Here is a 20,733-nt window from a genome sequence, read left to right on the forward strand (position 1 = left end):
GGCATGCGCACTGGCCGCCCGGCCGCCTCGGAACCGCGAGGGGGCGGTGACCGCGGGGAAACCGCGGCCGGAGGGAGCGAGGGAGGGGCGCCCCTCGCTGGCCAACCCTAACTGCGGCCCCTGGGCTCCTGCGTTCCGCGCCGTCCTCGGGCGGGTTCCCACTTCACAGACAGGGAGACTGAGGGCCAGAGAGGCTGCCCCTTTGCTGCGAGCTTGCTGAGGGCGGGGCGCGCCGTCTCGCAGATAATTAGACTAGCCCCTCGAATGCCCTCGCCTGGCTTGACCAAGGCGGGAACTGGGGCTCAGAGGGGGCAGTCGCCGGCCTGAGGACTCGAGGCGCCTGGATGGGGACCCAGGTCGACGCGATCTCCCGGCCCCGCCAGCGAGGAAATTTCCCGCCTCCGCCCCCCCTACCCCCGGCCGCATTTCCGGCCTCCTCTTCCCCGCCCCCGGCCCTTTGTCTCGCCGCTGCCCACGCTCCAGCGAGTGGCGGGGACGCCGGAGGTAGTGATGCGGGAGAGATGCCTTCCAGTCCCTGGCTGCGGCCTCCCCGGGGGGCCCGCCCGCCCCCCTCCCCTGGGTACCCTCGAGCAAATCATTTCACCTCTCTGCACCTCAGTTTCCCGATCTGTAAAACGGGACTAACATTAAGCACCTCACGGTGGTCTTGGAAGGGCAAAGTAGGTGTTCAGGGGCTTCCAGTGGCACCTGAATCACCAAGGTCACGGAGACTCGCTGCCCACCCCCTCCACATTTCCCTGCAGAGAAGGAGTTCCCTTCCCCTTGACTTCCCAGAGGAGAAAAAATAATTCCGTAATTGCCCTAGATGTGACAAAACCCTCTCGCACCGGTACTATGAAGCCACCACCATCTACTAATTAATGGTAACAACGATTGGCAATGATGCTTATGTAGGGCCAGACACGGCGCTAAGATTCTGTTTACAGGTTTTATCTAATTTCAATTTCCAATCGCTTAGGAGCAAGTTAATATTAATGTATTATATCTCCATTTTTCAGATAAGAAAACAGAAGCAGATAAGTAACTTGTTTGTGGTCACACATCTAGTTAGTAGTGGAGCTGGGATTACAAACCCATGCAGTCTAACTCCTGAAACCTCACGTCTTATTCTTACATTTTACTCCCCTCTCTTACTTGGTGAACCGTAAGTCACCGTGATCCTTTAAAAAATATATGTATATATTTAAAATTCTAGGTGGTAAATGAAGAAAATCCGTGGGACTGGCGTCTCCAGGCAGCACGCCAGGCAAGGAGAAAACCTCAGCGTGTCGGACCGGTTTCAGCACCATGGACAGCACCACACCAGGGCTGCTTCCTCACATTTCCGGTCCTGAAAATTGCTCATTCACTGCCCACAAGGCCATTTCGCTTCAGAGCTTACAAACCCTTATTCCACATTCATCATTTCATTTTTTTCTCCCCACAGCCCTTCAAAGTAAACATTACTGGCTCCATGACACAGATGAAATTAAGGCTTGGAGAAGTTCACAGATGTGAAAAGTGGCAAGAACCAACCTGTGATCGAAAAAGGTCCCCCGGTACAGGACGAGGGTGGACAGGAGCAGGGACTAGGCAGGAGTGAGGAGGCTATGGCGGGTGTTCAGGTGAGCGATGATGATGCCTGAACCACGGCAGCATTTGTAGGGATGGAGAGGAGGGGTCAGATTGGAGGGATAAAATCAGTAGGCCAGGCCGGGCGCGGTGGCTCACGCTTGTAATCCCAGCACTTTGGGAGGCCGAGGCGGACAGATCACGACGTCAGGAGATCGAGACCGCGGTGAAACCCCGTCTCTACTAAAAATACAAAAAATTAGCCAGGCATGGTGGCGGGCGCCTGTAGTCCCAGCTACTCGGAGAGGCTGAGGCAGGAGAATGGCAGGAGCCCGGGAGGTGGAGCTTGCAGTGAGCCGAGATTGCACCACTGCACTCCAGCCTGGGCGACAGAGCAAGACTCCATCTCAAAAAAAAAAAAAAAAAAAAAAAAAATCAGTAGGCCTTGACCATGAGGTATGTGGGTGAGAGGGGAGAGAGAACTCTGCTGTCTCTCTGAGATTCTGCCTTGGGGAGCTAGGTGGATGAAGGACAGATAACTTATGAGCTCTGGGGGGAAAGAGGGGTTTATAGGATGGCCATGCTGATATATTTGAGTCCAGAACTGAGTTCTGTAGTGGCCAAAGCTGAAGGCAGACAAGGGAGCCCATCCACCTCCAGCTGGTGCTGGAGGTCATGGGAGGGGTGTCGGCACATGGGAGGACAGTACACATCAGGTACACACCAGGTAGGGAGACACAAGGGCCCTAGGCCAACCCTGAGGCACGCCAACATGAAGGGACTGGCTGGGAAAAGGAGGCTGCAGCAAAGAATGAGAAGCAGTGATCTGAGAAGCCAGAAGCAGCCCAGGAGAATGTTATGTCTCAGAAGCCAAGGGAGAGAGTGTTCCAGAAAGCAGGAGAGTCACCACATCAAGAAGACAAGATATGGCCTGAAAGGTATCCTCTGGACTTTGAAAGTTGATGATATGCAGTCAGTGGAGTAGCGAGGTGGAAGGCAGCCATGGTGGGGGGTAGGTTGATGAGGAAATGGGAGTAAGGAAATGGGGTGGGCAAGTAGACAACTTCCTCAGAAAGTCTGGGCTTTGAGAGAGAAAACAGGAATGACAGTCTCTCCAGAGGGATGGGAGGTTGAGATGAAGGAGACTTGAAGGCATTTAAATTCTGATGGGAGGGGCCCAGTACAGAGGGAAAGGGCAAGGTGTCAGCAAAAGAGAGGAGCAGGGCTGGGCCTGGATGCTCAGTTGGAAGGCGGGGATGGGATCCAGAACCCCAGGGCAGCTCCCAGACCTGGAGATAAAGATCAAAAGCATGTGGTTTATTTGTGAGGTGCAAGGACACCAGCAGGGGAGTGGGAAGGTGACCCAGGAAGGGAAGGCAGCCAGTATGAGGTTATTATTAAGTCGGCTACCACAGTGAGTGAGTGAAGCTTAATCCTGCAGGGAACTCTTGGAAAATGGGGTAAATACACATTTTGGAATTCTCCTGGCTGAGGGCAAGGGAGGTGGGGTATTTATATCCCAACACCAGCAGATGTTGGTTAAGGGCCATCCCTGGAATGTGTTGCATGGGCTGTACGTTAATTCTCAGGCACTCCTGGCCCACAATGAGTGTGGGCAAAGTGGGTCCCAGCAGCCTGAGAGCATCTCTCTGACAAAGATGCAGGTACTGCTGCTGGGAGTCCTGCTGGTGAGCACAAAAATGATAAGGGCACCCAAAGGGATGTGGTCGGAGTTCTGGCAGTGCCTGCTATGGGGACACTGGAGCCTCTTTACAATCTAGGTCCTCTGCCATGCTCTGCAACCGCCCTTGTTCCATAGGGACTTGTTGATAAAAACATTTTTAAAATGAAAATTTCCAGACAACAAAACAAAGCACTTGCTAATGCAGAGGAGGAGCTCAAAACAGGTACGGAGGCAGTTGATGTGGGTTCAGTCCTGGCTTTGCCAGTTACTAGCTGTATGGCCTTGGTCGAGGTCTCTCTTAGCCTCGATATCATCATATACAATGCTTAGCTCTCAGAGCTCTAAGGAAGATGTAGGGAGGAAAAATACACCAAGTGCCTTTGCTGTGGACAGCAGTGTTAGGGCAAGCCCAGCACTGCGCACCCTTTTCTGACCACGGCACCTCCATTTTCCTTGGGAGACCACCTCCCCATCCCAGCCCATGTGGTGGGATGGGATGGATCCCAGTGCCAGCTCTAGCGTGGGCAGTGACCCAGGTCACTGATTTGTTCTGTGGGGAGAGGGAGTCAGGGATGGAGCACAGAACCAAAGCCACCTGCTTCTCATACTCTCCTGGAATTTTGGGCCTTGCTGAATCGGTGTTGCATACACCTGGAATTGCTGGGGGTCATCTTTGTCCCCGTGTGGAGAGAATCCATCTGGTCCCAGGTTGTGATTCATCCTTGGGTTCAGGCTAACCCTGTGACAACCGACATGGTCACCCACACCCGTGTGAGTGTGTGTATGTATCTCAGGTTGCTCTGCCACTGGGGAGCCATACACACTCGTACGCACCAGAAGATAAACAAGTGCCTGCAGCTCCTTGGCTGGCGCCCAGGCCGGGGGTGGAATAAACAATCCCAGTGACTTTCTGAAAAGCAAGCGTTGTGGCAACAGGCACCATGGAGACAAGCAGACTGTACCAGAGCAGAGACAGCAGCCACCCCCCAAAGCCACCCCTGCACACACACACACACACACACACACAATATGTACCTTGCCCTCTTTCCCCCTCTCTTTCACGTTCATATCATGTTCATATCTCCTCCATAAAGCACAATCCCCTTCTCACACCCAGGCAGCTACTCCCATTCTAGCTTTGTTTGAGGCTAAAACTTTTGAGAAGGTCTGAGACTCCCAACACAGCAGCATCCACAGTTCCTGAACTCTTTGCCACAGCTGCCTGAACTCTGGTCCTGGTCTAGGCCATATTTCAGCAAATTGAAGCCACTAGAGAAGGTGTGCGCTCTGTGTGTGTGTGTGGCGGGGGGAGGGCAGGCAGTGCCATATAAACCCAACTTTCTGTACAGTTCTTGTGTTTGCTTCAGGGATGCACACACCACATACAAGCACACACTCCTTCAAGAAATACTTACCTGTAGTTGTAGTTGGCTATTAAGAGTGAATAAATTTTTTTTAATTTTTTTATTTAAAAATAAAAATAAAAAATACTTACCCAGACCCCACACACCTGCACCCTCTGAATACAGACACTCGGATCCACACCCATCCTCCTGTGTGCCATGTATAACCCAGGACCCCCAGATGATGATAACGATGGTAGTATACCACTTACTGTACATTAGTGTTTTACAGTCATCACCTCATTCTATTTAATCCTAAAGAAAACCATCTGAGACAATACAATTATTCCCATTTCATAGGTGAAGAAACTAAAAAGTTCAGAGACATTAAGTAACTTGCCAGGGTTGCACAACTAGAAAGTAATAAAGTTGGGAGTCAAACTCTAGCCCTACTCAGACACACATACAATGCCCTCATACATGTGCACATGCTACACACACACACATATGCACACACACGAGGAAACCCTACCTCCTCAGTCAGCCCAGATAACTGATGCACGTCGGGTCACCTTCCCCACCCTGATCTCCTCACATGCACTACCCCCAGGCCCTCACAGTGCTGCACTGATGGTCATGAGAGCCCTAGCCTGGGCACACATGCGCACAGCCTGCTGCTCACACAGGCCCCCTCCCCCCTCGCTGCACCCTCTCACCCCCAGCAGCTGTGGCCTGGCCTGGATGAGGGAGGCCCCAGGATTCGGATGGGTGACTCAGGCTGAATCATGGCCCAGCTGCTCCTTGGCAGCCCTCTCTCCCATTCTGCCCAAGAGCCCTTTTTTTTTTCCTTTTTCTTTTTCTTTTTGAGACAGGGTCTTGCTTTGCTTAGGAAGGAGTGCAGTGTCATGATCACAGCTCACTGCAGCCTCCAATACCTGAGCCCAAGCAATCCTCCCACCTCAGTTTCCCTAGTAGCTGGGACTACAGGTGTGAACAACTGCACCCAGCTAATTTTTAGTATTTTTTGTAGACAGGGACTTGCTATGTTGCCCAGGCTGATTTTGAACTCCTGGGCTCAAGTTATCCCAGAGAGACTATTTGGAAAGCAAAGTTGGACCTTAGGGCAGGGGACAATGAGTTGGGGGTAGACAATAAGGGATGGAGCACTTGAGAGGGAGAAATTGGGCACAAGAGGACCTCTGTGCCCTCCTCCACTCCCTGATATCCTGCAGGTGCGCCCAGGCAGCCCCCACCCATGTCCCTCATTCAGCCAGGGAAAGGAGTCCTTCTGCCTGGACCCTGGCCAGGGGCTCCCTCTCTAATCTCAGGGCTGATTTTGGCTCCCCTGCCCTACCTCTTGGCCCTAACAATGACAATAACAATAAACAATATTAACTATTCTAATTGATCACTCCCAATTTACAGCACTCTATAATTTACGAAGCACTTTCTCATCAATATTGCATTTAAATCTCCTACTAGTCCTATGGGGTGGAAATTAGCATCCTCATTTTGGGGATCAGGAAACCAAGGCTCGGAGAGGTTATGTGAACTTCCACTGCCACAGTTGGTGGCGTGACAGTCAGGAAGCAAGCCTGGTCCAATCTGTGGAAGTAAGCACTAGGGTCAGAAGTCAAGCTGCAGTTGGGTGTGGTGGGCGCACAGTAGGAGGTAGGTGGGGGGACTGCAGGGGCATGGTAGGGCGCATGGCAGAGGGCATGGCAGATGCGTAGCCAGTGGCTTGCTGTGTGGCAGGGTTGTTGTAAACTTTTTCTCTCTATCCTTCTGTAAGTAAAGAATTACAGAATGATTTATGCTTTCAAGCTTTCTTTTCAGTGTGTCAGGCCGATATCCTAAGGCTCTCAACCCTACAGCATGGAGCTTCCACTGAGAGGGTACCTGGGCTGCAAGACTTTTGCTTCTTGAAACTTCCATTTCCTCATCTGAAAAAATGGGTCCAAGCTTTGGGCAGGGTAGGCTATTGAGAGTTGAGAGGTGCGAGTGAAATCACGGTGCCCTTGAGGAGCCAGGAGGGACTTCCCAAAGGCCGCTGCTTGTCACATTTTGTTTTCTCTTTTTAAAAAACACGATGGGTGCTGGGCAGAGGGAGGGGTGGGCTTCTAGGAGCCCGGGGGTGGTGCTAAGAGGGGAGTGGGTGACAGCTCTTCCTTCCCCTGCCTGGGCTCAGCCTGGCCTTCCCCCACCCTCAGCCCAGAGCCTGTTTCCAGGCAACAGGATGGATGCAGGGATGGTTTGAAGGGGAGAGAGCTATAAATAGGGAAGGGAGAAAACAAAAATAAAGTTCCAGAGAAAGCTGTGGAGCTGCATTACTGGGGGTGGGGGTGGGGAGACCGACGAACAGTGGGCATGGGGGACAGTCCCCAGCCCTCCATCAGTGGGAGAGGGCAGTTTTCAGGTTAGCCACCCAGCAAGGGTCCTTAGGGTGCTGACATGGGTGGGAAGGCAGTCTCTGTGTGCACAGCAAACCAGGATGGGGGTGAGGAGGAGAAATCACTTCCAGTCAGAGGACTAACGAAAGCTCAGAAGAGGGAGATTTGCGGCAGGCAGAGGTGACGGCCGCTGTCTGGATGGAGAAGGAGGCAGGCAGACAAAGGGAAATCACGGGCCAGGTGAGGTGGGGCTGGATCCACGGATCTCAGGAGGCCTGGCTGGGCTCAGCCTGATGGCCACACTGCTGGGGACACAGACACAGCGAGGGGGGCTTTTCCTCCATCCGTGACACTTGCCGCCCCCCAGGTCTTCCCATACCACCCTCTTCTCCATCAGGTTTCAGCTCCAATCTCCCCTCCTCAGACAACTCAGACAACTGACCTGGCAGCCTTCTTTTCTTTCTTTCTTTCTTTTTTTTTAGACGGAGTCTTGCTCTGTCGCCCAGGCTGGAGTGCAGTGGCTCCATCTCCGCTCACTGCAAGCTCCGCCTCCCGGGTTCACGCCATTCGCCTGCCTCAGCCTCCCAAGTAGCTGGGACTACAGGTACCCGCCACCACGCCCAGCTAATTTTTTGTATTTTTAGTAGAGACGGGGTTTCACCGTGTTAGCCAGGATGGTCTCGATCTCCTGACCTTGTGATCTGCCCGCCTGGGCCTCCCAAAGTGCTGGGATTACAGGCGTGAGCCACCGCACCTGGCCCCTGGCCGCCTTATTTTAAGGTTGCTCACCACCTCCTCTTCGTCACATTCTATCACACCGCTCTGCTTTGTTCTTCGTAAAACTCAAGATTATCTTGTTCCATGTATTTTAGGTGAGCTTTAGTAGGAGAAGTGACCTGAGGGCTGTTCCCTGCAGCCCCTCCTCCATCTAAGGACAGAGCAGCTGTGCCACACACACTGTTGGACCAAACGAACCCACAACACGTGTGGACAACACGTGTACATGCGTGAACACTGATGCAGACACAGCACACTTCATGCCCATACCACCTTCGTAAGTGTGCACACACAGCTCAAACCCACCCACATACACAACCTCGCTCCCTGGCTCCATGAAATTGCACAAGTGTCTGTAATCTCCACGCTGCTACCTCCACATTTTCCTGTTGCTGGTGTCTTTTGTTTATCTCCCCTCAGAGGCAAAGCAGGCCCCTTTTGGAAATTCCAAAGGAGTTGAGCTTTGGAGACAGGCTTGGGGCCGAATGTGGCCTTTGCCACTTCCTAGAGATGGTGACAGTGGGCAGGTAACTGCCTCTCCAGGCTTCATTCCTTCATTCATAAATTGGGGGTAAAAAACAAGAAAGACTCGAGGGCAGTTTCCAGTGAAATTACTGGAGATAAGCGTTTCATGGATATACTGGGCACTTAGGAAATGGCTTGGTCCCTGTCACCAGGGAGAGCCCATGAGATGTGTGGGCTCTCACATGCACACGGTCAAGGCTTCTGACACGAGGCTGGTATCTTGGCTGACACTTCCAGGCCTGTGCCTGGAATGCATTGACCCTGGCAGATGAGAACACTGGTCTCTGGGCACAACCATTCTCAGTGGGACCAGGTGTGAGGCTTGGCACCCAGGAAGCAGGAATGAATCTCCCCACAAGCCAGATGGCAAACTTGGTTTTGGCGTTTAAAAATGGGGATCAGGTGCTGGTAGCTGGATTGGAGGCGGCAAACTCAGTCTTTAGAGGCCACGCAGTGCATGAAAATGAGTGAAGTGGATGGGCGTGATACAAAAGGAGGGGAAGGGACCGTGACCAACTGGAAGTGTATCCAGCCTAAAGGCATTCAAATTTTACAATTTTAAAACCTTGTGCTCGCAAATCAAACATATCTACAGGCCAAATTCAGCCTGAGGGCCACGAGGTTGCAATCCCCACGGATTGTGGGTTGTGACTAGCATCTTAATTCAACCAAAAGGAATCTGGAGCTCCTGGCATCCTCACGTAAGTGACTCAGAGAATCCAAGCCCACCGGTTTGTTTCCCCCCCAACCCCACCCGCCCCACGTCTGCCAGCTGCCTCCTACTTCCGGAAATAAAGGTCCCTACCCTGCGGGCCAAGGTGACCTGAGCAGAACGGTCTCCCGCAGCGTTCAAGGCCTTCTTCCCAGCTTGGCACCACTTCTTGCCCCCAACAACTCAGAGAAAGAGGAGGCGCTAACACTCGGGGGCTAACTGAATAGAGCAACCTTCTTCTAGCTAGAGCCTGGAGGGCGAGGCAGGCTTGCGGCACGGAATTGAGGTCGCACCGAGGTTTAGAATAGGGCAGGGTCTTGCGCAGGCGAGCTTGGGGGCCTCTGCGGCATAGCCACGCCAAGATCCCGTCCGGGTGGGGGCGGGGCCTCTGCGGGACGGGGCGGGGCCTCGGTGCAAACGCGGAGAGAGGGCCTCTGCGGCAAGAGGGCAGGGGCGGGGCCTCGCGCAGGGAGTGCCTATATGCTAATAAAGGCAGCGCATGGGGGGCGGTGCTCTGCACGGAGCCAGCAGTATCTCCGCCCCCATCTTTCTCACTCTGAGGCGGTGTTGGGGGCCCCCTAGTGCTGATCCTGATCCGCTCAAGGCTCCCGGGCGGCATCCCAGACCTCTGCGGGCCCTCGCCCACCTCAAACTTTCGGCCTCAAACATTCCGGCGCCTTCGTGGGGGTGGGAGGGTGGAGCACAGGAGGCCAGGGCTCTGCTGGCTCCACGGGCAGTTGCCCATTTCCCTTCCCCTTAGACAAGTTTTTCTGCTTTGGGCAGGTGCGCGCGGGGCTTTGTGCGTGTCCACGTTCTGGAGTGGGAGAGGTCTTTCAGCGCTCGAATGGGAGCGCGCTGGCCTGCACGTGTTGGCCAGCGTGCATGCACGCGTGTTTGCACGCTCGCGCGGCCAGAGTGTGCACACTCGGGTTCGCGCACATGGACCCACGGACAGGCACGTGGGTCCGCGCGTGAGTGGGCATCGGCGCGCCTGCGCTGCCTGTGCGGCCAGTTGTGAGCCCTTCCGCCCCAACGCTGCGGTGGCATGGGGCTTCCCTAGATCCTGCATTCCCAGCTGGCACTTTAGGGACTAGCAGGAGGCGCCCGAGGCCACCTGCCCGCCTCCCAGCCAACTGCGTGTCCCAGCCACGGGGGCACTGTCCCCGACCTGCCATCCAGGGGACAGAGTAGGAGATGGAGACGCGAAGCCAGAGGTGGCCAGTCTTGTACCTGGGCTGTGTGTGCCAGTCCCCAAAGAGCACAGAGGGGTAGGCTGGGACCTGGAAGACCGGCCGCCACGTGTCGCCCCCACCCGGCGCCCAGCCCAGCCCTGCTGGTGCGGCTCTGGCTACAGACAGATTAGCTTTATTCATGGACTCTCGGGGGGGCGGCCGGGCCCACCCGCCCGGGACACGCTCACACGGGGGGATGGGGACTCTCCATGCCACAATCACAACACACGACGCCCGCGTTTGGACCGGGCCGGCTGGGATGGGGTGCGGGGGACATGGCACAGCCTGGCTCCTGGTTTTGGTTAAAAAAAAAAAAAGGTTCTCGGGGTTAATGGGAGTGGGGCGGGGTGCTCTGGGGCTGCCCGGGGGCCCCTTGGAGAGCCACTGTCGGGGATCGGGGAGGAGCCGTCGCTTCGGATCTTCGTTTAAAAACACATAGAACATGCTACATCCGCGCAGACGCTGGACAGGAGGAGGCAACACTGGAAGGGCGAGGCTCCCAGCCGCGGCCGCAACCCCGGCCCTGTCCACGCCCCGGGGTTGGACGCGGGCGGGTAGGACAGACAGACGGACAGACACTAACACAGGCTCCGAGGGGGTTGCCTCAGAGCGGAAGGAAGATCTTGTGATTGGGGAGAAGGAGTCAAAGGACAGCCCTGGCTCTGGGGGGCGGGGCAGGGACAGGGACAGAATTGTGCTGCTGGTGGGGGCTGTCCTGGGCCCCTACGCCTCGGGCTCATACTCCTGATATTCCTCCTGCATCACAGGGATGGGGGTGGAGTAGAGAAGAGCAAAAAGGAGGAGGAGTTTGAGACCAAGTGGCCAAGCCCTGGCCCAAGAACCCTCTCCCTCAAGGAGGAATAGCACATTCCCCTTTTCCTGGGCAGGGGAGGAGCCTGGAAGTTGGGGACAACAGAGAATTCTTGGGCAGGTGTGCCTGGGGCCCAGTGCTAGACCCTATCTGCCCTCTCCTCCCTGCTCCCACCTCCTGGGGCCTGGATTCTAGAAGACGGATGTCAAGCTCCCTGGCCAAACCATCTCATGCCAGGAATGTCCCACTCCAGCTAGGGACAGCAGCAATCATCCTGGATTCCCAAAGTCCCGCCCAGCCCTGCTGCCCCCTCACCTGGGGTGGGTCCTCATAACTCTCCCCTTCTGGCTCCATCAGGGGCTCAATCAGTGGCTCCTCAGCAGCTTCCTGGGCCACTTCCTCTGGCTGTGGGCAGAGAAGGTCAGGGCTGGTGAGGACAGCCAGGATGCCCCCCAAATTCCCACACTGGTAAGCTTTGGGCTGGTTGGAGTGGGGAAGGCTAGGGTGGGTTGGCAGAGCAAGGATAATTTCTAATTCAGTTGTTTATTTGGAGTACCTTGGAAGTGGGATGGAGGTGAAGGGGGAAATTCCCCCGAATCACAGTTGAAGGGGCAGTGTGGAGTGGGCGCTGGCTCTCCACACCGCTCCCCCACGCCTGGTAGCCTCTGCACTTCCACCATTTGGATGCTCAGTCACCAGCTTATGCCTCATCCTTTGTGTCAGGCTCTGTGCTGGGCATCGGGACCCCCAGAGATAACCCTCGGGCTCCTCTGGGCTGAAGGGAGCTGGAGGCTCAGGGACAGGGCTGGGCAGGGGCTCTGAGCCATTCCCCCGCCACCTTCCACTCATCCCTCCCCCGGGCCCTGTGTGGCCTCGTTTCTTCAGCTGTTGCTATTTTAAGATAAGCTGGAAGCCACAGCTCGTGGTGTTGCTTGGATGTGTGAGCTAAGACTCTCCCCTCCCCGCTGCGTCTGCTGCCCAGACAGGTGCAGACCAGCGGGCATGCATGTGGGCGGGCTGCCGGACACATGGCCAGCCACCTGCAGGTGACCACATATATGTGAAGAAACATGGGACTGAGCTAGCTGCACACACAAGCACAGGCGATAGCCTAGGATCCATGCACAGTCTGTGCAGTGCCTCATGTGGGGCTGCCACACGCCTGGGATCCTGGAGCATTGGTGCTGGGGAAAGCCTGCCCTGACCACGTCTGCACCCTGGGTGTCCCAGCTCCATCAGGCAGCGTCAGCTCCTTCACATTACCTGTCTAGGTGGGCCCTGTGGGCACATGAGTTTCCAGCTCCTGACCTGGCTCATTTCCCCACTGCACAGATGGGTATGCCAAGGCCCAGGAGGTGGGAAAACGTTAGTTTGCCCCCAATTCACCCAGCTATGACCAGAACCCAGGGATGGAATGTAGTGCTAAAAATGCCAGCTTGATATAGCTGGGCGCTGTGGCGCATGCCTGTAGTCCCAGCTACTTGGGAGGCTGAGGCAGGAGAATCGCTTGAACCCGGGAGGCAAAGGTTGCAGTGAGCCAAGATCGCACCGCTGCCCTCCAGCCTAGGTAACAGAGTGAGACTCCATCTCAACAAAACAAAACAAAACAAGCCAGCTTGAGCACATTGTTTGGAAACAACCCAAATGTCCAACATCAGTAGAATGGATGTGTGCCTTGTGACCTAACGACACAATGGAATACTACACAACAAGAATGAAGAACAACAATGCATACAAGAGCAGGGCTGAGTCTCACAAGCTTCCTGATGAATGGAGGAAGCCAGATACAGAACAGAAGAGCATGGCCTTCATGATAACCTTTTTTTGTTTTTTTTTTTTTGAGACGGAGTCTCACTCTGCAGCCCAGGCTGGTGCGCAGTGGTGTGATCTCGGCTCACCGCAACCTCAGCCTCCTGGGTTCCAGCGATTCTCCTGCCTCAGCCTCCCAAGTAGCTGGGATTACAGGCATGTGCCACTGCGTCTGGCTAATTTTTGTATTTTTAGTAGAGATGTGGTTTTGCCATGTTGGCCAGGCTGTTCTCAAACTCCTGACCTCAGGTGATCTGCCCACCTCGGCCTCATGCCTGGGATTACAGGCATGAGCCACTGCGCCCAGCCTCATGATAACATTTACAAGAAGTCAAAAAACACCCAACTAATTTTGTGCTGATAGAAGCCAGGAAGCAAGGCCAGGCATAGTGGCTCACGCCTGTTACCACTCCCAGCATTTTGGGAGGTCAAGGCGGGCAGACCACTTGAGGTCAGGAGTTTGAGACTAGCCTGGCCAACACGGTGAAACCCCGTCTCTACTAAATATACAAAAATTAGCCAGACGTGGTGGTGCGCGCCTGTAGTCTCAGGTACTCAGGAGGCTGAGGCAGGAGCATCGCTTGAACCCAGGAGGTGAAGGTTTCAGTCAGCTGAGATTGTGCCACTATACTCCAGCCTGGGCAACAGAGTGAGACTCCATCTAAAAAAAAGGCAGAAAGCAGTTCCCCTTGGAAGGGGATAGGCAGGGCCAGGACTGAGGGGAGGTGGGTGAGGCTTCTGGAGTGCAGATGTTAGGGAGCCCTGGCCTCCGTCTCCTGGCCATGCAAGTGAGACTCCATGAGTGAGTGCCCCCAGACACCCCTTTTGTCTCCCCCTAGTCCTGGCCCTGGGGATAGGAACTGGAAGGGGTCACAAGGTGGGGTCCTGGGGGGTAATGTTCTGTCTCGAGCTGGCTATTGGTTACAAGGGGAGTTTCCTCTGTGAACATTTCATGGAGCTGCCAGTTTTCCATATGTACATTGTACTTCAATAAAAAATTCACTTAAAAAAACCCCCATAGCCTGTAATCCCAGATACTTGGAGGGCTGAGGCAGGAGGATTGCTTGAGCCCAGGAGTTCAAGATCAGCCTGCGCAACATAGCAGGACCCCATCTGAGAAAACAAACAAACAACCCCAGCCTGGCCACCTGGTAGCTACCTGGCATCAGGCAAGTCATTTTGCTTCTAATCTCAGCAGCCTTGCATGGGAAACAAGGCTGGTGAGGATTCCATGATGATGGATAAAGCATGCTTGAAGCAGAGTCTCAGAAATGCAGGCCATGGGCCTGCCTGAGTCCCCGACGCCGCTGGGGGCCCAAGGGGCTGTTGTCTGGGTTATAACTCTGTGATCTTGAGCTCCCTTGGGAGGGTAGCCTTGAGGTGTCCGCAAGCACCAGTAGGAGAAAGGTGACCAGAGAGAAATGATTCTGTGCAAACACCCATCACAAACAGCCTGGGGTTGACAGACAGGCTGAACCTGCCTTTCTTTTGCACCCCAGCTCGCAGCACTAGGACTGGCCCTATGCCATCACCAAGCGACTCCAGTGACATGGCCTGAGCTTATCCTCCTGACCACCTTATAAGGGAGACAGGCAGGAACTGGGGACTTGGGCAAGTGACTTCACTTCTCTAAACTGCAGTCTCTTCATCTGTAAAATGGGCTGGTTATGGTGCCATATAGGTACCTTGTGAAGAGTCAATGAGTTATTTCATGTAAAACATCTGGGACAGTGCCTGCTCATGAAACAGATCAATGAATGAGAGTGATTATTGGTAACATGATTATAAGAAATGGGAAGTCATGGCCGGGCGCAGTAGCTCATGCCTGTAATCTCAGCACTTTGGGAGGCCGAGGCAGGTGGATCACCTGAGGTCAGGAGTTCGAGACCAGCCTGGCCAACATGGTGAAACCCCGTCTCTACTAAAAATACAAAAAATTAGCCAGATGTGGTAGCGGGTGCCTGTAATCCCAGCAACTTGGGTAGCTGAGGCAGGAGAATTGCTAGAATCCAGGAGGCAGAGGTTGCAGTGAGCCAAGATCGTGCCATTGCACTCCAGCCTGGGCAACAAGAGCAAAATTCCGTCTCAAAAAAAAAAAAAAAAAAGAAATGGGAAGTCATGCAGATAGTAAAATGCAGAAACAGGGCTCAAACTAGAACTTCTGAATCAAGATCCTGACTTCCAACAGTAGAAGGAACCAACTGTGCAAAATGTCAGGAGTGGAGGGCAGCGTGGGGTCTCCCACAGCCTGGCGGACGCACTCACGCTGAGCGTACACTGATCACCCAAACCAAACGCTGCAGAAGGAGCCCCCATCTCCATGGAGGCAGGGTCTGCACATGTCTGTGGACAGACACACAGCATCCACAGCGAATGCCTGCACACACATGTCATGGGGGTCCACTTCCAGGCACACCTGTGGTCACAGGATCCCCTGCAGGCAGACCCAGACTGCTTGCATGATCATGTGGCCACAGTCTCTTGCGGGGCATTCACTGTATGCAAACCCAGCTCTTTATATCCATGGTTCTCATAGTATGCTCCCTGGAACTGCAGCATCAACCTCACCTGGGTACTTGTTAGAAATGCAAATCCTCCAGCCCCACCTCAGACCTACTGAATCAGAAATTCTAACAATGAAGCTAACAATCTGTATTTTAACCTGGCCTCTTGGTGATTGATACACACCCAAGCTTTGAGAATATCTAATCTATATTATCTCCAATCTGCATAAGATTCCTATTGTGTTCACTCGCATTTTACAGTTGAACCATCAGGTTCAGAGACATGGTGGGACCTGCCCAGGGTCATGCAGCCAGGAGGTAGTGGAGTTAGGATTCAAACCCAGCTGAGGCTGGGGGTAGGTGGGTTCAGAGCTCACAACTCTTAACCCCCTCTTATCAGGGGGTCCTAGTAGGGGGATCTGTCTCCATGAACACGTGAGTGGCCCCCAGGGCTTCCCCTGGGGAAACACAACTGCACAGCTCCCACCTGCTCCAACCTGCCTCAGGGCATTGGTACTTGGTGTTCCTACGGCCTGAAATTCGCTTCCCACACATCTCAAGGCTGCCTCTCTCATCCCTTGGGTGTCAGCTCAAATGGTTCTTCCTCAGAGAAGCCTTCCCAGCTAAAATAGCCCTCTCACCCCTTGCCTGTCTGTCCCATCGCCCTCTCTGTCTTTTCTCTGTAGCACTTATCCCTGCGGAAAGCATCCTGCCTGCTGGCTTGCGTTTTACTATCTTCTCCCACTAGAATGTCAGCTGCAGGAACGTAGGAACCTATTCACTGCGGCAGCCTCTACAACAATTCCTCTCTGGCATGGATATTTGTTGAATGAAAAGAAATGAATGAACAATCATTGACACATGCAGACGTGGCCAGAAGTCATCTGGGTCACGCTGGCAGGCAGGATACACGCAGACAGCCAGGTCTGGGTCCCCAACACCGGGAGCATGACACCCATGCACGCCTTTATTCAGATGCATTCAGAGTTGAGTCGAGCATGGCTTTGCAGGATGGGAGGCAAAGTGGCTTGTGTTCCAGGCTGGTGGTAGGATTGGGGGGGCGGGGATGGTGACAGGTTTATTTGTGTGCCTGGTGTGTGTGTGTGTGTGTGTGTGTGTGTGTGTTTGCGTGCATGTGTGGGTCAGGAGGATCGCTTACCTTCAGATCAGTAGGGAATTCCTCCCTCTTCACCAGTCCTGTGGCTGCTGCGATGTTCCCTGCCCCAGAGAACACAGCTCCTCCCAGATGTGAGGCCTGTTCCTTGGTTTTTTCAGCCACTGGAGCAGGGAGGGGGTTGAGGAAGGGGTTTGGGAGCCAGGGGGAACCATCGATGCCCCGCCTTGCAGTATCCCGGGGCCTGCCCTCCCCACGGTGCATTCCTGCAGAAGCCTTGGGAGTCTCCCCCGCCCCTGCCCTCTGATTCCCGGCCAGATCACCGGACTAAGTGAGAGAAGGGGCTGGTGCCAGGGCTGGGCTGGTACCTGAAGCCACACCTTGTACCACACCTTCTCGGGTCTTGCTTCCTACAGGGAGAAAAAGCGGCACATTTAAGGACTCTGGGCCGAGGGAACAGAAACTCCGGCGCAGCACGGTGATTACAGAGTGGGCATCCCAGTCCCATCACTGCCTCCTTGGGTCCCCACATCCTACCACCTGCACCCCCATGTTAACCCCCCTATCACTGCACTGGGCCCCACACCTCTGTCTGCAGGAGTTGCAGTTCTCTCCCACCTGATGCAATACCCCACCCCTCTAGTGGATGTTGGCTGAGGGCCGGTGCTGTGTCAAGTCCTCTGCCTGCCCCGCTGCACTTCACTTTTCCCCAGCCCCGGGAGACGGGTGCTGTTATTGTCCCTGTTTCACGGATGGAAGTTCAGTGTGGGTCCCACCACTAGGAAGTGGCTGAACTGACATTCAGGTTCAGGCCTTTCTGATCCTAAAACTTCAGCTACCAACCACTCTAACAGCATGTAGCCCAGGATGGAAGGCAGGTGGGGGGTGGGAGTAGGGGTGGAGCTGGGAGGCAACAAAGCCACGTATTTTGAAAGGTTCCCCTCGTGCCTCATGCACCACTGCCCAGAGCCCACTGCCCCACTCCATTTCCTCTAAAGATTCTCTTCTCCTAATGAGGGTGCAAACCCCTTCTTCTGGCCAAAGTAGGGGGTGTCAGGCTCAGGGTGGGTCTAAAGGTGATGTGTAGATTGTAACTGGCACCCATGGCATTGGCTGGGCCTTCCTCGGAGGGTAGCAACTTGATAACTTCAAAATGGCTGGGGGCCACTGGGAAGGCCAGAGGGCCTGATCTGGGCTGGAGGATGAGAGCCGGAAACAGGGTGGGACGTATCCCGTCTGACCATTTGGCAACACAGACCACAGTGATGGATCCAGAACTGGGTGTCTAGGCAGACTGAGCCCGGCAGGGGGGTGGGGGGAGAGGCTGGTGTGGGAAGACAGAGTTCTCAGGGTGAAGGCCAACCAGCACCCAGGGACAGGAGGGGTGGGCTGCATGGTCCCCTTTCACTCCTCCCACAAAACATCCATGTCCACCTACTCTGTGCCAGGCCCTGAGCCAATTGCTCACTGTCTGAAGTGGGTAAGAGAAGAACAGATTCAGTTCCTGGACCTCAAGTAGTGGGGAGAGGACTTCCAGCCTCCAAGGACTGACTGTGTGAGGAGGGAAGGGACACTGCCAGGGCCTTGAGAAATGGGGAGCAGATGGACATCAGAAAGGAGATTGCAGAGGGTGTCTCAGGCCCAGAGACCCACACAGACAAGGCAAAGCAATGTGCGTTCAGGACAGGACAGTCCACGTGCCAGGAGCCGTGGGTGTGGTGGGAAACGTAGACTGAGGCAGGACCATGAAGGGCACTGAATGCCAGGGTACAGGGAGGCGAGGCTTTAACTTGTAGGAACTGGGGTCCATCAGGGGCTCCCAGGCAGAGGGAGGAGCAGGAAGTGCCAATCTAAGGGGAAGAGCAGCATAGCTTGGAGGGGCCAAGTCTATTATCAGAGACAGTGTCAGGGAGCCAGAGGCCAGCAGGAATGAAAGACCTTGGGGAGGAGGCAGGAGGAAGGCCAGAGCTGGGATCAAGCAGACGTGCACTTTAGCCTTCTCCCGGTCTCCATTGCCACCGCCCTTGCCCCTGCCACCCTCATCCTGTGGCTTTACCATCTCCCATCAGGCCTCCCTGCAGTTGTTCTGTCCCCAGAGGCCCAAGTGACCATTCTAAACTAATCACATCATGGCAGTCCCTTGCTTACAATCTCTCGTGGCCATCATAACAACGTTTTGCCCTGGCCTGCAAAGGGCCCTCGTGAACTGTCTCCTGCCCATCGCTCTGACCTCCCCTCCTACCACTACTTCCTGCCCTGCCCCCAGCTCACCCCAGGGCCTTTGCACCTGGCTTTTCTGCAGCCCTGCCCCCCTTATTACTCAGGGATGAGGCATTCTCTTCAGGGAGCCACTGTATGTCAACTCGCACTACTGAAATGCTCTGTATCACCATCAGGAGATCAGGAACCATTCTTTCCTGTTCACTGTGAAACCCCAGCATCCGCAGGATGCCTGGCACATAGTAAGTGGACACAAAATATTTTTCAAATGGCCTCAATCCAAATATGTCACGACCCTGGGCAAGTTATCCAACCCTGGCCTTTCTCCTGATACCAGCCGGTGGTTGCAAGGAAAGTGGACGGGGAGGAGAGCTGGCAATGGTAACACCACAGGAGTCGTGATGCAGGCGGACCTGGAACGCAACTCAACTCGGCCTTGGAGGTGCTGGAGGGAGGCGCCACAAGGGAAGGGGTGGGGCTTCAGAATCTATAAAGCTCCGTTCAAACCCCAGCTTCAGCATTTACCAGCTGTTGACCTTGGGCAAAGTACTTAGATCTCTGGGAAGCCCAGTTTCCCTTATCTGTAGAATGGGCTGGAGCATTAAATGAGGAAATGGATGTTATGACATTTTACCCAGTACTTGGCATACAGAAAGTGTTCAACACCGGATAACTATTAATAATGGTAAAAAGGATAAGAAAAAGGAGGCTGTCTGTTTTCACCACTGCACCGGTCCCTGGCCTTTCAGCTGGAGCCCCCCCCCCATCAGCCCGCCCCGTGTCCCCATTTCCGGATACAGACCCAGGCTTCTATGGGCTGGCTATGTCCCCTGTGACCCCTGCTGACCTCGCCCCACCTGCTGACTCATATTCTCCTGCCCAGAACCCCCCTCCCCGGGACCCGGCCCCAGCTCCACACTCTTGGAGGACCCCCAGCCCTGCAGCCCCAGAAAGCCCGCCCCTCGCCCACCGACGTAGAGGACGCCCTCCTTGGTCTTCTCCGCCGCCTCGGTGACCCCCTGCTTGGTTTTCTCCGCGGCTGCCACAACGCCCTCCTTGGCCATGGACAGGCCCTTCATGAACACGTCCATCCTGGTGGCCTGGGGAGGGCGATACACGGGCACCGGTGCGCTGGCACCGCACTCTCACCCAGTCCCTCCCGAGGGACGCAGGTGCCCCCCCTACTCCCGAGACCGCGGCGCCCTTCTGGACCCTGAGCCGCCTCCCGCTTTCCCCCCATCCCACCCCACCCCCCAGTGCGAAGCCTCAGGGCTGCGGAGAGTCCTAGCGTCCTTGAAACCCGGGGACGCGGGAGGGGCCACTGCCTCGGTTATCCGGGCCCTGCAACCTGCAGCCCCGTGGAACCGGAGTGCTGGGTTCGGCGCGAAGATCCAGGACCCGCCTGTACACGCACGGCAGAGTCACACGGTCATGCACACAAACATACACCACGGACAAGCTCACGTGCACACACAGGACACGCAGACGCTCCAACGCGCACGAATACCCCGACCCACACGGGCGCGGACACACGTCCCCACAGCCGCCCGGGCAGCTGCAAACACCGGAGCATACTCACATACTCCGGGGTGCGCACCCCCCGGATCCCCCTCCATTTTCTATCCCCTTCCCCAGCTCCCTCCTGCCGCCCCAGTCCCCTCTCCATCCTCATCCCGTTCCCCATCGCCGGCGCGCGGCCGCCTCACCTGGATGCGGGGCCGGGGCTGGGGATGGAGCGGCGGCTGCGGCGGGCGGATGCGGGGGCTCCGCTAGGCCAGGCCGGGGTGGACTAGGGGCCGGAGCGGGGATAGGGCCGGGGTCAGGCGTTCGGGTCGCGGGTCCTGAGCAGGAGCGCAGCAGTGCCCGGGTCTCGGGTGCGTCGCCAGCCACCGCTCGTTCCTCGCGCCCTGCGAGCTCGCGCGCTCCGGCTCGGGCTCCGGCTCCGGCGCTGGCGCTGCGGCAGCTCTGAGCTCAGCGCCCCACCTGGCGGCCGCGCCGCCCCTTCGGCCTGACTGACAGGGGGCGGGGAGGGTGACAGCG

At 55.5% G+C, this 20,733-nt stretch overlaps 1 protein-coding gene across 4 annotated transcripts; it reads right to left on the reverse strand.

The window, feature by feature from the left end:
- Positions 1 to 10,352: 10,352 nt before the first annotated feature.
- On the reverse strand, positions 10,353 to 20,661 carry SNCB (synuclein beta). 4 transcript variants are annotated; one of them, XM_055285094.1, is made up of 6 exons: positions 20,400 to 20,661; positions 19,664 to 19,793; positions 16,842 to 16,883; positions 16,519 to 16,637; positions 11,362 to 11,451; positions 10,353 to 10,991 (listed from the first exon to the last, which is right to left on the reverse strand). In XM_055285094.1, the coding sequence occupies exons 2-6, from the start codon at positions 19,782 to 19,784 to the stop codon at positions 10,959 to 10,961; spliced, it is 405 nt and encodes a 134-aa protein (XP_055141069.1). In that variant the 5' UTR covers positions 19,785 to 19,793; positions 20,400 to 20,661; the 3' UTR covers positions 10,353 to 10,958. The 4 variants fall into 4 exon arrangements, with proteins under 4 accessions (XP_055141069.1, XP_055141070.1, XP_055141071.1 ...); XM_055285095.2 differs by having other exon boundaries at positions 16,854 to 16,883; positions 20,400 to 20,650; XM_055285096.1 differs by lacking the exon at positions 16,842 to 16,883.
- Between the last annotated feature and the right edge of the window lie 72 nt (positions 20,662 to 20,733).

This window comes from Symphalangus syndactylus, chromosome 7 (assembly GCF_028878055.3).
Source record: "Symphalangus syndactylus isolate Jambi chromosome 7, NHGRI_mSymSyn1-v2.1_pri, whole genome shotgun sequence".
Classification (NCBI taxonomy): domain Eukaryota; kingdom Metazoa; phylum Chordata; class Mammalia; order Primates; family Hylobatidae; genus Symphalangus; species Symphalangus syndactylus.

What these genes read in the sequence shown, in the direction of transcription:
- SNCB (XM_055285094.1), bottom strand. Translation starts at nt 19,784, where the DNA reads ATGGACGTGTTCATGAAGGGCCTGTCCATGGCCAAGGAGGGCGTTGTG. An exon ending in GGTACAAGGTGTGGCTTCAG is followed by an intron (nt 16,638 to 16,841) that starts GTACCAGCCCAG and finishes TCCCTGCTCCAG; the next exon opens with TGGCTGAAAAAACCAAGGAA. An exon ending in GTTATGAGGACCCACCCCAG is followed by an intron (nt 10,992 to 11,361) that starts GTGAGGGGGCAG and finishes CCTGTGATGCAG; the next exon opens with GAGGAATATCAGGAGTATGA.